Raw genomic sequence first — 18,163 nt, 5'->3', positions numbered from 1 at the left:
GCCAGACCGGACCAAATGGAGAGCAACTTGCTCCCACTCTTGATGGTCCACGGACTCCCCTTTTTACGCTTATCACCCAAGTTTCTAAAAGTAAAAGAGGGACGACGGCTACGGTTTCTTACCAGGGCAGAGGCAACTCTTCAGATGCTGCCTCACCTCTGCCCTGGGAGCAGCGTGATCGAAGCGGCTCGCAGGTGTTATGCGCTCGCTTTTCCGATCCGGCATCAAGTCAATGCGCACTTAGGACTCCACCGATCCCTAAAAAAATGGTTTAGCTCCGGCCAAGCTTTTGGTCTGAACTGTAGGCGGATTTACGTAGAATATAATTCGCACCTCTGTCGTGTTTTGCGAATTATAGAAGGGACCGCATAACATCTGCGAGCCGCTTTGGTCACGCTGCTCCCAGGGCAGAGGTGAGGCAGCGTTTGAAGAGTTGCCTCTGCCCTGGCAAGAAACCGTAGCCGTCTTCGTCCCTCTTTTAATTTAAGTATCCTGTTTCCCTGCCTGTGGCTCCCTCTTCAGTTTAAAGATGATTGGCTGGTGATCGCTATTAGTGTAGTCTTCGCTAACGAGTCACGACATACCACGTACCAGTGCAAGACTGACTGGTCAGGTCTACGATTGGGGAAAACCCTCCTTTCCGAAAGATGCATGCATCACCTTCATTGGCCGAAATTAAATCTAACTAGGCAAAAGTCTCTAATAGACTTCTTCCCCTTGCGCTACTCTCCCTGCTTCCCCACTCGAGGGCCCAAACGTTGAAGTCACCAGCAATCAACTTTGGTCTTCGTCGCCTTGCATCGAGAACATGGTTTTCTAACGTGTCTGCAAATGCAGACAATTTGAGATTGAGTAGACCGTAGCAGCTGTACACGTACACACTGCTTATTTTCGACCACACGAAACCACGGCCGACTGCCCATATCACCGCTCGACCAGCCGAGTCTGTAACCCATACACCACCGTCACGGTTTCTGTAGGGTGCTCAAGTGAGTCCCGATCGACCATGCAATGATTGATTTTTTTCATTGCTTCTTCTGAATAGGTCAATTTTTTGGTCTCGGAGTACCTCTTGTGGTCTTCCCTCTCGGACAAATGCGGTGGGTGTCAAAACCGCTTTAGTCGGGCAACCATCCATTTTCCACTTTTTTGTGTTCTTGGCAAGGTCTTGCTTTGCTTGAACACTCCTTTTTCAACTCTAAATCATGTTTAGAAAGTTGTCCACCACTCCGGTCGAGGGATATCGACGAGCGGGAGCCCGCTTACTTACCCCCAAAAGCGTGGGGCCGGAGTTCCAAGCCCGTGCACCCTAAGTTTCCTCTTTTCTTTCACGTTGGGTTTGTTTTCTGGGTATCTTTCCCATAGCCATTTTGGTCCACGCGCCAGAGATGAGGAAACACTAGCCCATGCAAAGTCAGAAAATAAAAGTACATTAACACATATTTACACATCAATAGGTATACCCCAATCCGCCAATCGAGGTCGCACCTGGTATGAGATATGGCAGTTCCTCATATGTCTGTCTGTCCGATCCGATTTACGCGGAAATGGTTAACTAATTCATGTCAACAATATATACGCTATTAAGTTTTCAATCGAATTACTTGTTGCCAAAACACGGAATATTTTCCAACATATTACCACGGGGTGAGTCTTGTAAGATAACTTCAACTCTCCCCTTTGGCAAGCCTCATGTCATGAGCAACTAAGTAATTTAGGCGGATATGCGTAGCGCATCTGATTTCGAATATGTATCTTAGAGTATAGGTCCGCATTAAGCAATGCAATCCTGTATCTTCTAGTGTTTCTCGACGGTACTTCTGAATAATTTGACTGGGCTTAAACTTGTGGAAATAACCACAATCAAGGTCCTTTCACCAGTAACAGACCATTTTAAATATTGCAATGACAAATATGATTTGTTGATGGCCTAAAGGTCATCCTAAGTGGCCGGAAACGACCAAGAACGAGGGACTATCCCAAAACCCTATAAAAACAAAAGATAGTTGGTAAAGGAATTCCTCTTCTCCAGGAAACCGGGTATCGGCTAATTGCTCAGCAGCATTCGGTCTGTACAGAGAAGGCACATTCCATGGGAAAATGCGCAAATCTTTATTCCGTTGTTGTTGCCGGGTTCGTTGTTTTAAAATTCATCCTGTCCAACGCTCCTTCTGTAGCTTGGTAACATCGGTTTTCCGTGTAGGGTCATCAGCTCTACCCAAACCCCAACCTAGAGGACCAGTTGGTACAATTTGTCCCGTATTTAGGCGCGGGAGACTCGTGTTCATCCTTCTCCGTCTGCAGTTTTTCACTAAGAATGAACTCCCAGCGAGCTCCACGTCGAGGTGGAGATAGGGTTTGGTAGTAGAACTGTTTGTATTGGTTCAGCAAGCGTTTCCCAGGTTTTAGGCTCCATCGTGGGTACCAATTCACATTTCGCCCTGGAACTTATTGTACCCTTTGACCGCCCGTCGATTTATAAACTCGAGCGTCGATTTATACGCTCGATATATTGGGTTTGCAAGTTTGGAACCTGATGTTCGTTGGTATTTTTAATAATCTCGTGGAGCTCGATTATTTTATAACGCACTCCACTCAGTTATTCAGGTCGTGTTATTCGGAACTGAAATAATGTCCCTTAGACTATGATCTATCCGCTCTGGGATGCACCTTAAATCATGAGTGGTACTGGATGTTGGAGTTCCTAGTCCCACCACCAAGCTTTTTTTAGTTTAGTTAACTGGAGGGAGCCGCAGCTCCGAGCACTCAGGCCATTATTAGGCCCATTGTACTATCCCCGTAAGTTGCCTATTCAATGGCCTCCCGCCTACGGTGTTCGCAGGTTTTAGCGAATCTGAGAACATTCTCAAGAGGCAGAGAGTGTGCAGATTCTTCATTGAAGAAAACCTTGCCAAGGTGTCTTCGTCTGAGATCTGAGGATGCCGGGTAGCTGCATAAAAAGTGCACGGCCGTCTCCTCCTCCTCCTCACATTGGCTGCACACAGCCGAAATGGCTATCCCACTTTTTTCCATATGGTAGTTTAAGGGACAGTGTCCCGTCAAAAGCCCTACTAGGGTTTTCATGTCCCACTTCTTAAGGGACAACAAAAATGCCGCTCAAGAGTCCAAATTTCTCCACTCGGTTGCGTGAATCCTTGCAATTTCACTCTTCAGAGTAGACTTGACAGTAGATGGTCGGATTCCAAGAGCTGTTTCTGGCCCCAACATTGTGGATCGAGACCCTCGGTGAGCCAGTCTGTCAGCATCCTCATTACCGGCGATGTTAGAGTGCCCCGGCACCCACATCAGGAATGTTTCATTCAGTCGGCCAAGTTTCAGCAGCACCTGATGACAACTCCACACCAACTGGCTTGATATATCGTTGCCATTTAGTGCTGATAATGCCGCCCGACTGTCGGAACAGATTCGAATGGTGCGACCCCTCCATTTTTGTCGAAGACATTCTTCTGTTGCCAATGAAATGGCATATATCTCCGCCTGGAATATGGTCGTCATTTTTCCGAGGGGTCGGGCCAGTTCTATAATCGGATTCTCCGAGAACACACCTGCACCCGATCCATCCTCTGTGACTGACCCATCGGTGAAGATTATTAGGTCTGTAATCTGAAAAGACTCATGGCCACTTGTCGACCATTCTTCTGTTTCGGTAATTACGACAGTGTATGTCTTTTCAAAGACGAATCTGGAAACCATATGATCGGTCGGCATCAGGGCTACCCTATGTTTTTCAAGGAATTTCCAGATAGACGCACGCCCGTTGGATTGGCCGCCTTTCCACGCTCCAATGGTATCGAGCCTATATGCGTCGTTGGCTGCTTTCCGTTTCACCTCCAAATGAATGGGGGTAAATTTAGGATAGCTTCAAGTGCCGCAGTCGGCGTAGTACTCATTGCTCCAGTAATACTTAAGCAACCAAGTCTCTGAATCTGCGTTAGCAGCTTCCTGCTGTTAGCAAAGTTAAGTCTTGGCCACCAGACGATGCATGCATACATCAAAATGGCTTTTATTATGGATGTATACATCCAATATATCCGTTTTGGTGAAAGTCCCCAGGTATTACCTATCGCATTCCTACAGCACCAGAGCAACCTGCAGGATTTCTGGTATTGTTCCTGGATATGATGCTTCCACGTTAACTTGGAGTCGAAATGTACTCCTAAGTACTTGACTGTTTGTGCCAGCTGGATTTCCGCCCCAGCTAAGGTGGGTAGCGTATAGCTGCCCCACCTGACGTTCCTAGTGAACATAACTAGTCCAGTCCTAGACCGTGAGTCCATTGTGGAGGCACCAGCTGTGGATTACATGCAGAGTTGCATTCAAGCGGTCACATACTGTGTCCGCAAACTTACCGGTAATTATTACTGCTAGGTCGTCCGGAAATACTTGCGCGAAGACTTTTTTGTCCTCCAGGAGCCACAGCAGGGTATCCATCACCAAGAGCCATAACAGTGGAGAGAGAACCCCTCCCTGTGGGCAACCCCTGAGACATCCTGCTTCAATAGACTTCTGGCCGACCGATATGTGGATTTTTCTCCACTCTAGCATGTGAAGTATCCAACTGATTAGCAGCAGTTGGATTCCATGCTGTCTTGCCGCATCACAAATTGCCGCGAATGAGGCATAATTGGAGGCACCTTCGATGTTGATGCGCCTAAGGCGTATTCTTTATCGGACATCGCCTTTTCAATTTTTGCCGTAAGTTCATGAGTGCTGTCTCCGTGGATTTGCCTTTCTGGTAGGCGTGTTGCCTATGGTGAAGTGGCCATTTAGGAATGTGTGTATCCCTTATGAATGATGAATGATTACCTATGGAGCGGTAATCTGGGCAGAAAGAACTCAACTCAGCACACAAGCCAGGGAATTACATAAGCTCCAAAGGCTGGCTTGCGTGTGTATCAGTGGGGCAATGAGGACATGCCCAACGGCATCCCTGGAGGTCCTTCTGGGATTAACCCCTCTCCATCTGCACATACAGATGCAGGCAAGGAAATCAATATTCAGGATGGCCGGTAGCATGAGTGAGGCGGGGAGCTGCCTAAATCGAAGGAAGATTGATATCCTTTCTAGGCGGTATCCCGAATTACTGATACCGAGGGACAACATGACAACGAGGTTCCACTTCGATAAACACGTTGAAACACGTTGGAATAACAAGGCCAGTTTGCCTTGAGAGCGTGGCTGCGACATACGGCTTAAACCAGCAACTGATTACTTAGTACACTGACGGATCCCTCACAGCAGAGGGAGCGGGTGCCGGTGTCATTGGTCCAAGGAAAATGTACTTTGAGCCAATGGGCAGGTACACTAGCATATTCCAGGCGGAAATTTACGCCATAGACAAATGTGCCTCCTTTAATCTGCAAAGGAACTACAGGGGGCAGAACATAGCTATTTTCACCGATAGCCAAGCAGCGATCAAGGCACTTAGGTCCAACCAGGTGAACTCTAAACTGGTATGGGAATGCCTTGAGAGACTGAATACACTCGGCTCGTCCAACAAGGTCTGGATACTTTGGGTTCCAGGCCATGCTGGGCTGGAAGGCAATGAGGTAGCGGATGAACTAGCCAAGAACGGAGCAGGGATGCCTTTATACGGGCCAGAACCCTTCTGTGGAATCGGAAACGGTTTCATGGCTATGAATCTAAGAAACGAAGAAAAACGGTTGAAGGAACTATATTGGGCGGGCTTACCAGGGATGGAGCAGTCCAGGGTGCTTATTGGGGGATACGAACCCATGCGCACAAAGGATTGCTTAAACCTCACCAAAAAGAACCTCCGAATCATAGTGGGAATTCTCACTGGTCATTGTCGGCTGAACTACCACCTAAGGAAGCTAGGGATATCTACGGACACTGCCTGCAGGTTCTGTGAGGAGGAGGACGAAACCTCTATGCACGTCCTGGGACAGTGTCCAGCACTTGTGCAAAGTAGGTCGATACATCTGGGAGAACACTTAATACCAGATGCAAAGCTGAAACTTCTGGAAGTGGGGAACATACTAAAGTTCCTAACGGTTACTGGCCTGCTTGAGATACTATGATCAACAGGTACACTATAACCAGTAAAAGGGGCACAATAGTTCTTCAAGGACGCAGTGCGACTTTCCCTTAACAGAATAATAATAATCCCTTATGAACCGATCTACTAATCTTTCTAGTCCTTTTAGCAGAAAGGACGTTAGGCTTATCGGTCGAAAGCTTTTTGCGTCTCTGTTGGTGGGTTTTCCTGGTTTGGGAATGAACAACACGTTCATATCCCGGCATTTAATTGGAATATAAGCGTGTGCTAGGCATGCACGATATATATTCCGAATGTGTAGACCCAGAGCATCCATTCCTTCTATTACTAGCGCAGGGATGATGCCTTCCGGACCTGCAGACTTGTATCTATGAAACGAGTTAAATGCCCATTTCACTTGCTCCAGTGATACTACTTTGCATGCCAGATTCCAGTCTCTTGGTTGAGGGCTGTATGCACCTGTTGGCCCTGAGATTAGATTTTGGATACTGCCTGGGAAGTGTACTTCAAGCAAATGATTTGCCGTTTCTTCATCGCTTTCTGTGGATTTCCCATTCTGTAAACTTAAAGAACCCAGTTTCTGGCTACGTTCTTTGACCAGAATCCGCTTCAGCTTTGAGCTTGCCTCAAGAGAGTTAGTCTGTTCGCAAAAGCGTCTCCAAGATGATCGTTTAGCCGATCTTATGCTCTTCTTTAGAGCCTTCTGTGCCTCTTTATAACGATTCCAGCTAGTACTTGATTCACCCTTCAGAGCACGATTGAGGAACATCCTTGTCGTTCTCCTCTGTTTTGCCAAATCCGAGTTCCACCATGGTGTTTTACCCTTCTTTGGCATCTTGAGTTGACAGCTTTCTTCGAAAGCTTCTCTCATGCTAGTTGTGATCATCTGGGTTGTCTCCTCAATTCCAGCAATGGATTTGATGCGATTCCCAGGGATCGTGACTCGGGCGTTCAATTCTGTTTGATACATTACCCAATCTGTCTTCCTCGGATTCCGAAATGGAGGGGGTGGAGGTAGATCCATGCCCATAACGAAATCAATGCGTCTGTGATCCGAGAGTGTGATTTCGTTTGATACCCTCCACTCTCCGATCAGAGCCGCGATGTTAGGAGATGCCACCATGATGTCGATGACCTCTCGCCTGCCTTATCGACCTTTGGCTTTCCTTTACCTCTTCTTTCTCAAATGATTTTCCTAAAAAGTTCGATTAAACTGAAATTCGTATAAACCAAAATTATTCCGTTTATCACCACATTAACCCATGTTCCTCATAATAACTCATATCCCAACAAACACTAATTAAAGACTATTACCCTTAATTTCCGCCATTATATCGTTTAACAAAAGAACGATTTTCTAAGAGGTGCAGACGCACAAACTTCCCATCCCTGACTGCTCCTCACATAAAACTTGCATATGAAGTCAAACTCCCCAAACATTTCATATGGTTCCCCGAGCAACATATGTACTTACATATCGTATATCCACACAATAATTCTCTCCCCGGAGTATTGAGTCCCAGCCGACCCTCCGTGTAAAAATAATATTTGCTTTCAGCCAAACCTCTTAAGTTAATTGCCTTGTGCTTTACTTCCAAAGGTGGTTCAAGGAGGAAAACGAACAGCTTCTACCGCTACAGCTCAGCGAAAGAATTACAATGGTATCAGCGGGTTTACTCAAGATTACAAAGGTAAATAGAAATTAATGAATCACACACGGGATTTCGGCAAATATGCACGTGAATTTATTAACCGAGAAAGATGGGGGTGGTTTCCTTGAATTCCGAGCATTTCAATTAAAAGATTTTTCTCTGATTGTTTTTGATTACCAACTGAACCCAAGGCGAGACTGGAGGATAGTGGGAAGTACTTGTGCTGGGTAAACAACACAGCAGGCGAGGAGACAATACAAGTGGCCCTTACAGTAACAGGTAAGCCTTTTGCTTTTGGAAACTCACCTGGATAGCCGGCACCGAGGGAAGCCTCACCGGCTACTACCTAAAATATTCACAGTCAGACCGCAAGGATAAGTCAATTATGAACTCGCTAACACGTCACCGTCCTTCCACCCCGCATACGGCATATAAACTCATCACACCGAATTATCTTCCAGACGACATGCGATACAATATTTATTAAAATACAAATCCGATTTTCATATTTTGCCATTTCAGCACCGCTCACGGCACACCTGCAGCCTCAGGTACAAACAGTCGACGTGGATAAGGACGCACAATTTCAGTGTATAGTTTCAGGACATCCCGTCCAGGATGTTAATTGGTTACATGATGGAAAACCAATCCTGAGAGATAATCGAATTGAGGTATGACCAAAACAATTTTAAAGCCAAACCAGAAACATCAACCCTCCCTCCACCGTCAGACACCGCCTGAATCAATTTCAAACCACTTTAATCCCTTTTCAATTATCATAGACATGGCATCCATGTAGATACACACAAGGGTGTACTACAAGGACATTGTCATCGATGAGACAAAAAGATATTACGTTTAATTAAATTTCAAAGGAAATTAAAATAGAAATTCTGGACCAGGTTTTATAGCATTTGGAACGGACAGTGGGGATTTTTGAAAGTATCAACTTGTAGTTGCAGTATCAGGCAAACTTCCAATAGTTCTTAATGGAAAAAGAAAGGTCCTTCAGATGATGACTATTGCTATTATCGGTGATTCAAGGAGCGGACAAATCCGATCAGAATTTCAAGAAATTATAGGTAGTACTCACCATAGATACAACTTCCAATCCGTTTTGATTGCTTCCCTGCAAGAATGTCGAATTTTCCTGTCTCCTTGCTTTTTTTCTTTTGGCTGATTCAGCAACTTGAAAATTCAGTAATTCGATTCAGCCATCCTTCTGTGGCCATACTCCTGAAGCCTTCAGTTAAATATGGAGACACTCTTGTCGTCAAAGCAATCTACATAATGCAATCGATAGTCAAGAGTATCCACCGAAAATAAACGAACCCACAGTCCTGGCAAGGATAAGACGGTACTCATCTCCTCCTAGGAGCATCCATCCACATTTCAATCAATTCCTACATTCCCTTATCAATCTGTGGACATGGCATGGATGTACTTTCATCCCGAAGAAGAAAGCAGAACTCATCAATCTCATTTTTTCTCTATTACAGATTCATTCCGATCCACCACGAATTATTATTAAAAAAGTTCAAAAAGAGGACCAGGGAATGTATCAGTGCTTCGTGACGAACGAATGGGAACAGATACAATCGACTGCCGAGCTTCAATTAGGGGGTAAGTCTATTTTTCCGCGACATTTCATCCCTGTGTATACCACATGACTCCTCCATCACGCTTCGCACACTCTCCAGCTCAAGGACCAAAAAAAAAAAAACCTTTCAGTTTTGATGGATCGAAGCTATCAAAACCTTTACACAATTTTGCACTGAATATATCTTGCCATGCTTGGACGGAGATCGTGTGCCACACATCCTAAATCTCGAAGAGTTCATGTGAAGAAATCAGGACTTGTTGTGTGTTAATAATTCTCTCATTATATCCATCGTGACATTGTGACCTGAATGATGGCTGACATTATTATCATCGTCTCCGTCCCGGAGTTCATATGATACTTTGCGTAATGTCGAATTTATGTCAAGTAATATGTAGAAATCTGTGAATGTGTTACGCGCTATTGAATCCTGAAAGATATGCGATTACATATTTTTTGGATAACCAATGAAGCGTATATTGCTGGAGCTGAAGGTAGGGTAACCTGAACCGAACGGCGGAGGAATTACAATTTGTAAAATTACTGTGCCCTGGCATTTCCTCAAATGATAATATGCGTTCAAGACCTGTACTCATGTCTATTCAACGCAGGATATTTATGCGAAATAAAGGAGAACGGAATCATACAGTCTCCATTATGGACAAATAAATGATCCTGTAACATTCCGGTGTCCTTTGAAAAGATGGCTTGCAAGACCTGCAAAATAAGCCTTTATTTCGGTGAATGTCTCAACTTTTGACGTCAATTATCCTGAAAATCCGGGGGGCGGAATACCACCATTAAATATGTCGATGCATTGTGATGATGGAACAGCACTTTCTTCGTTGATTCCATGATTCAAACATGTATTACTAGCGAATCCATGTCCTGTTCTTAATCACGAATCGAAGTCAAAATCCTTGTCAGTTTTACTGAGATAGGAACAAACCGCGCTGGGGTCATTAAAAAGTTTCTGCTTCTTGTCTGGAAACAAAACCTTGTTAGAATCAAGACGGTGTCTGTCTGTCTGTCTGTCTGTCTGTCCACCCCCGACTCCCTCCCTGCCCCGCGGAGCCACCATAAGGTATTACATCACGGGGCGGAGTCAGCTCACTCCAGCTTAATCCCATTTCTTCTATACGCGACGCACGTGACCGCGCTTTTCTCCTTTCCTCTGCCTTTCGTAATTTATCTTGAATAGATGCGATCATGGAGTTGACCGCATCCCAATTCTTTTGATGTGCTAGCATTTTCGGCACCAGATTTTCTGGTACCAGCACCTCTCCTTGAGTCTCCTCTAGATCCCTCCTTTCCTCCACAAATCTCAGACAGTGGAAGAATACATGCTCTGGGTCCTCTGGGACTCCATCACAATTTGGACAGTCGGGTGAGGTCTCCAATTTAAACCTGTGAAGGTATTGGAGATATCCTCCCTGTCCCGTGAGAAACTGGGTGAGATTATAATTAATCTCACTGTGTCGTCTCTCCAACCACTCCTTCATGGCAGGAATGAGCCTGTGAGTCCACCCACCCTTTCCCGAGCATTCCCACCGCTCTTGCCATCTATTTATGGATCTCTCCCTCGGCGTTCTTCGTCTGCGTTAAGGGAGAGATTGGCTTCGCATTGTATATATTCGCCATCTCATCTGCCAAGATGTCAATCGCCATCATTCCAGAGATGACGAATGCTGCATCATCTGAGACAGTCCTGAAGGCAGAGCATACCCTCAGAGCTGTCCTCCTGTAGACTGAACTCAGTTTGGTAGCGTTCTCTGACATCCACAACGCCTCCCTCCAAACTGGGGTTGCATAGAGCACGATCGAAGTCACCACCCTGGCTATAAGCAACCTAGAGGTATGCCGTGGCCCTTCTACGTTCGGCATCATCCTCGCCAGGGCCATACTAGCAGTGGATGATTTATCACAAACATACTGAACGTGTGGCTTATAGCTGAGCCTCCTGTCTATCACCACCCCCAAGTATTTGATGGTCGGCTTGGAAGTGATGATATGATTCCCGATTCTAACACAGGCGTAATTTCTCTTCCGGTGATGAGGGCCGCTTGTGTTTTTTCCTCCGCAAGCGTCAGACCAGAGCTCTCTAACCAGCATTTGACGGCACTGATTGCCTCGCCTGAGTATAACTCAGCATCTTCGAGATGCTTTGCGACAACAACCAGCGCTATGTCGTCAGCGTAACCCGTACATCGTTGTACATGATGTTCCACAGTAGTGGGCCCAATACGGAGCCCTGTGGAACACCCGCGGAAACAACGTACTCCTGCGGTCCGTCATCGGTGTCATTATTATTATTCTGTTAAGGGAAAGTCGCACCGCGTCCTTGAAGAACTATTGTGCCTCTTTTACTGGTTATAGTGTACCTGTTGATCATAGTATCTCAAGCAGGCCTGTAACCGTTAGGAATTTTAGTATGTTCTCCACTTTCAGATGTTTCAGCTTTGCATCTGGTATTAAGTGTTCTCCCAGATGTATCGACCTACTTTGCACAAGTGCCGGATACTGTCCCAGGACGTGCATAGAAGTTTCGTCATCCTCCTCACAAAACCTGCAGGCAGTGTCCGTAGATATCCCAAGCTTCCCTAGGTGATAGTTCACCCCACAATGACCAGTGAGAATTCCCACTATGATTCGGAGGTTCTTTTTGGTGAGGTTTAAGCAATCCTTTGTACGCATGGGTTCGTATCCCCCAATAAGCACCCTGGACTGCTTCATCCCTGATAGGCCCGCCCAATATAGTTCCCTCAACCGTTTCTCTTCGTTTCTTAGATTCATAGCCATGAAACCGTTTCCGATTCCACAGAAGGGTTCTGGCCCGTGTAAAGGCATCCTTGCTCCCTTCTTGGCTAATTCATCCGCTGCCTCATTGCCTTCCAACCCAGCATGGGCTGGAACCCAAAGTATCCAGACCTTGTAGGACGAGCCGAGTGTATTCAGTCTCTCAAGGTATTCCCATACCAGTTTAGAGTTCACCTGGTTGGACCTAAGTGCCTTGATCGCTGCTTGGCTATCGGTGAAAATAGCTATGTTCTGCCCCCTGTAGTTCCTTTGCAGATTAAAGAAGGCACATTTGTCTATGGCGTAAATTTCCGTCTGGAATATGCTAGTGTACCTGCCCATTGGCTCAAAGTACATTTTCCTTGGACCAATGACACCGGCACCCGCTCCCTCTGCTGCGAGGGATCCGTCAGTGTACCAAGTAATCAGTTCCTGGTTTAAGCCGTATGTCGCAGCCACGCTCTCCCAGTTTGCCTTGTTACTCCAACGTGTTTCAAACTTCTTATTGAAGTGAAACCTCGTTGTCATGTTGTCCCTCGGTATTAGTAATTCGGGATACCGCCTAGAAAGGATATCAATCTTCCTTCGATTTAGGCAGCTCCCCGCCTCGCTCATACTACCGGCCATCCTGAATATTGATCTCCTTGCCTGCATCTGTATGTGCAGATGCTGTTAATGCTGTTAATCCCAGAAGGACCTCCAGGGATGCCGTTGGGCATGTCCTCATTGCCACACTGATACACACGCAAGCCAGCCTTTGGAGCTTATGTAATTCCCTGGCTTGTGTGCTGAGTTGGGTTCTTTCTGCCCAGATTACCGCTCCATAGGTTATCATTGGCCTTACTATTGCAGTATATATCCAAAGTAGTATCTTCGGGCTGCAACCCCATTTTTTTCCTGCTATGGATCTGCAAGTCATCAGAGCCCTCGTGGCTTTCCGACAAGTGTTTCCGACATGTGTCTTCCGGAGTAATTTTTGGTCTAGCGTGATTCCCAAATATTTGACCTCTGTTTCTCGTTTCACCTCCATATCATGTAATGTTATGGCTTTCAGGTGATCCAGCTTACGCCTCCTAGTGAATGGTACTATGGTGGTTTTGGTTGGGTTGATCCGCAGTCCCACCTTCCTGCACCAGGCACTAGTAACCCTTAATCCAGTTTGGATTCTATCACATATAGTATCTTCGGTGTCATACCAGAGCCTCCTTTCAGTTAAGTAACTATCGACGATAGCAGCGAGATAGGCGGGAATACCAACCTTCGCTAGGGATTTGCGTATTAGATTCAAATTGGCCAAATTGAATGCATTTTTCACGTCCAGGGTTACTACCACGCAATATTTGCTGGTACTACCTTTTCCGTGGATTGTATCTTCGGCAAAACCAGTAACCAATTTGATGGCATCAATGGTTGATCTGGCTTTTCGGAACCCAAACTGCCGATTTGAAAGGCCGCCTTGGCTCTCAACAACCGGGAGTAATCTATTATAGATTACCCGCTCTAACATTTTCTCCAGCGTGTCCAAAAGACATATGGGTCGGCATGACGATGGTTCACCTGGAGGTTTACCAGGTTTAGGCAGAAGTATCAACTTCTGTCGCTTCCATGCCGCTGGAAATATTCCCTCGGACATGCACACCCGATTTATTCGGAAACGGTTAGACCGATTGTCATTGGTGAGAATATGTAAACTGGTGTTCCCTTTACATGCAGTAATTACCGCCATTTTGTGTTAAGTTTAAGAGGGCTCCCCATACATGTGAATGGAGGGTGCAAATTTTTTGTTTTCGTGGAATGTAGTGATGTGGGGTGTCAAATGAAAGGTCTCAATTAGTACTTTTCGAAACTGGTTCAATATTTGACATTTGGTGAAACATAGGCGAGTGAGGGCTCAAAATATGACCCCCCAAAAGTGTAACAGGTCCCGTTCTCAGAACCTATCCAACCGAAAAATCTGAAAAAAATTACAGTGGTGCATCTCTATGAAATCTAGGCCTCAAAATATATCCGGTTCCGATATCTACACAAATAAAGTTAATAATAGTATATTTCCACATTTTAAAAATTTACTCGGCAGCCCCCCTTATGTTCATTCCAGAAGTACATTGCATGCCTGTAATGACGAACATAATGCACAATTTGGTGAAGTTTGAAGCAAATCCAACTATTATTAACAAAGTTATAGGGGGTAAAACTGAAACCATTTTTGTGAATTTCGTGCACTCTACAAGATGCATGACGTCATCATCACATATCAATTCGTCAATACCACATCGAAATGGCTTTAATATGTACGTATCTCTCGTAGTTTGGAAAAATATGAAGGATTATGTTGGATTTGTAGCTATATACGGATAAAAAAATGTGCGTTGAAGTTTCTTACATAAGATGAACAGAAAAACTTTATACCCGAAGCGCGAGCTTCCGGTATTCCGACTTGTTTTATGCCTGGAGGTGGAGAAAGACACTACTGCGCTAAGTTACAGCAAAGTGGCGGGCCATCGAAGGTACAAACCACGAACGCATCGCTGTGATGAATCCCCTCTACTGGCGCATTGAACGGCCGCGAACACAGCTGACGGCCTGACAGGAGGCTGGGGCGAGAAATTTTCAACGGACTGACACTCTAGAGAGAGCAGGAATGGCCGAAAGTGGAAAATTAAAATAATTATTAGTTTCGTCTGAGTTGTATATTTTTTTCTATTTATTTAACTTAAGATAGCCTTTTAAAAAAATGCGATTATATAAGCATTGTTTCGAGGAGAACACTGCGCCTTAAGCAACTAAGCCTTCTGAACTTTTCACCCTCCCTACTTGCTTATTATTTCCAAGTTTCGCCTGAATCTTTTGGATTACGGAGTTATGCCGCCAGTTTACTTTCGATTCTAACATTCCTCCAATGTAGGCTTGACAGGGGGATTTCCCCCGAGTCCGAAACATAAATTTAAATGAAAAAATGGATTATAGGAGGAACCAAATAATTTTCACAAAGCATCCGTATAATTTTCACTCCGAGCCCGAATTTTCTACTTACAGCCTGGCTCCGAGGATGTTTTGCGGGTTTAGGTTTATTTTCAAAGAGTGTTCCAAGCCCCTCCTCTCTAAAGAAAATTTTGGACATCGTGATCAGGTTCATGACCTAACAGGAATTGGATCAGTTGGTAGTTAATCTCGCCCTGTCGTCGCTGAATCCACTACTCTACGAGAAATCCAGGGACCCTTCTGCGAGTCAGCCCACTGTTGCTGCTACTCCCGACTTGCCACCCTTTGATATTCTGCATCCTTTCCAGGTAGATTTATTTTCCCTCTCTCACACGGGCATCATTTTTTATGCTACCTCGTCTGAAATTCTCCTGAAGGCACCGCACAACCGTAGTGCCACTAAGCGGCAAGTCATGTTTACTGTACTCCGATTGTTCTCACACTCTAGTGCTTCCTCTTAAACCGATGCTGCATGTAATAGTGTAGAATAAGCCACGCCCGCCACAAGTAGTCTATGACTGAATCTTGTTCTTTTAATGTTAGGCATTATCCGTGCTACACTAGTAGTTGCTGCTTTCTCACACTTTCTTAAGACCACCTCCGTCTTTAGTTCTACAAGGTCAAACTGAACCACGCCCAGACCCACTTCAACATCTTCGAGCTTTTTACGTCACGGCGAGAAAGACAATAATCCCATTGTAAATCACGTTCCACAAGAAAGAAGCCCACACAGTGCCTACATTGGCTACTCCTTAGGACCCTAATCCGTATCGTACCAAACTATCCGAAAAGTTACTTTCGAGTAGTTTAGTCAAATAAATAGGGACATTTGCCAAAATAGTTTTTGTCTCATTTACATAGTTGGGGAAATTCCTACCACCATGCATGCCTCAAAAACGTTGATAATTTGGTCTTAACAACTATAAGGAACAGCATCCAAACCGGGAGCATTATTATCACCAATTCTCCCACAAATTCGCAAGGATGATAAAGACTTCCAACGCTTATTTATACTTTTTGCGGTACCATTTGAGCAGAGGGAAGAGCGCTATCCTGAGTCGAAAATGAAAGCAGTTGTGGTGCTTGCTCTCTCATCTTCTTCATAACGATCTAGTATGCGTTTTTCCAGGAGTTTTGGTCTCCGCGCAAAGTTTCTTAAAGCAGCTTGCCTCGAAGGTTCCCGTTTACTTCCTGTTTCTTTACGAAGTCTAGTCTTCCCTAAATCGTCGATTTTAGGGGGGGGGCATGGATGAATCTCCGTATATGCGAAAGGGGAGTGTATTTTTTTCTCAATGTATGGCCATGTGGGTCATCAAATGACAGGGCTCAATTAGCACTTTTCATATCTGATATTGGCGACGGGAATGTCAGGGGGGGGCGAATTTAAATTTTTTGGCAAACTCCGCGACACCATCTGCATAACTGACCAGGCGCGAAATTTCTGGCATGTCAAATCTAAGCAGATTATCATTGGAAGCGTTCCAGAGGTCCGGCTCTAGGATGGATCCCTGCGCTATCCCCGAATAGAGCAGGGAGCGATTCCTTAGATAATCCCTCAATATCCGTATGACACGGCCATGAGAGAATTCCGTATCCCGCCGAAATTAATAACACTGACTAGGCTGACCCTGACCAATGTGCGAAGCCAGATAAAAGCAGCAGAATCACTCTCAAGACCATTCGACATCAACAACGGTCTACGGCAAGCGGATGCCCTATCATGCGTCCTCTTTAACCTGGCGTGATACTGATGTAAATGTAAGAGGTACGATCCTCTTTAAGTCCACCCAACTACTGGCCTATGCTGACGATATTGACATCATGGCAAGAATCACCCGAGACGTAGAAACTGCCTTCATCCAGATCGAGCAGGCGGCGCGAGATATTGGGCTGCACATCAATGAAGGCAAGACAAAATATATGGTGGCAACGTCAGCACCGAAGACGAACCAACCAACAACATGAAACCGCACTGGTCAAACACGAAGAAGAATAAGGATAGGAGAATACAACTTTGAGACCGTTGACAATTTCTCCTATCTAGGGTCGAAAATCACAACCGATAACAGCTACGATGATGAAATCCGTGGACGGTTGTTGTCAGCCAACAGACCCTATTTACAAAAACTGTTCCGCTCGAAACGTCTCACCATAGGGTCAAAGCTCTTACTGTACAAGACTATGATCTTGCCAGTCCTCATGTATTCCTCGGAAACTTGGGTTCTTAGCAAGAAAAATTGCAAATTCTTGGCCGCGTTCGAGAGAAGAATCATCATCAACGGCGCAACAACCGGTATCCGGTCTAGGCCTGCCTTAATAAGGAACTCCAGACATCCCGGTTTTGCGCCGATATCCACCAATTCGATATCCCTAAAAGCTGTCTGGCATCCTGACCTACGCCATCGCTCCATCTTAGCCCCCCACACAGAATTTTCATATAATTGGCCCCGCGAGGTTCGCCAACGCCTGCAAAGGAGTCATGATCGCTTTCACTTTCGCCGTGGAAATAGGGTAAGCTTTCGCTGCACCTACTTGCAATTGATCGTTGCCGGGGCCACAGCTCGCATATTACCGACTGTAATTTCACCCGAAAACCCTTTACGTGGGGTACCTCGACCATGTCATCAACGAGGACATCCTCATTACCCTATTCGACATAGGAATCAGTTGTCGTCCATAAAGCACTAGATTTGGTGGAAAGCAAAGTGTACAATATACACTTGTACATACTGGATTTGCCTTATACTCAGTATCCTTGCTTTATCATCATCGATTTCGTTTAATTTTAACATTCCCAATTAATTGAAATAGAAGAGTAGACTTCCGCACAGTCTTGGATATAATCTGTTGCCGAGTGTATTCTCGCAGACATTGTAATTGAGTCGCAGAGTTTGTAGTCGAGACTGAGCAGCATTCTTGATCGTTGGTTGGGGGGATCCCAAGCGGAGCAGAAGTATGGCGATTAGTGATTTTTAAACAGTCCCGCAAGCATCTTAGAAGCTATAATGGCTGATCAAATTACGGAAGGACTTATATCATCTCTTGATCAGACCAGCAATAAGGTGGCAATTCGCACTGGATGGCGTCACAATT

At 45.3% G+C, this 18,163-nt stretch overlaps 1 protein-coding gene across 3 annotated transcripts in view; it reads left to right on the top strand.

The window, feature by feature from the left end:
• Nucleotides 1–18,163, top strand: part of LOC119650092 (Down syndrome cell adhesion molecule-like protein Dscam2) — a 305,680-nt gene that overhangs the window by 210,482 nt on the left and 77,035 nt on the right. For all 3 annotated transcript variants that reach the window (XM_038052607.1, XM_038052609.1, XM_038052608.1), the window contains exons 9-12: nucleotides 7,641–7,731; nucleotides 7,884–7,971; nucleotides 8,215–8,363; nucleotides 9,192–9,315. In XM_038052607.1, the coding sequence (XP_037908535.1) occupies nucleotides 7,641–7,731; nucleotides 7,884–7,971; nucleotides 8,215–8,363; nucleotides 9,192–9,315 (452 nt within the window). The remainder of the gene's footprint in view (nucleotides 1–7,640; nucleotides 7,732–7,883; nucleotides 7,972–8,214; nucleotides 8,364–9,191; nucleotides 9,316–18,163) is intronic.

This window comes from Hermetia illucens, chromosome 2 (assembly GCF_905115235.1).
Source record: "Hermetia illucens chromosome 2, iHerIll2.2.curated.20191125, whole genome shotgun sequence".
In the NCBI taxonomy this organism is placed as follows: domain Eukaryota; kingdom Metazoa; phylum Arthropoda; class Insecta; order Diptera; family Stratiomyidae; genus Hermetia; species Hermetia illucens.
This window is presented reverse-complemented; position numbering and strand designations above follow the sequence as displayed.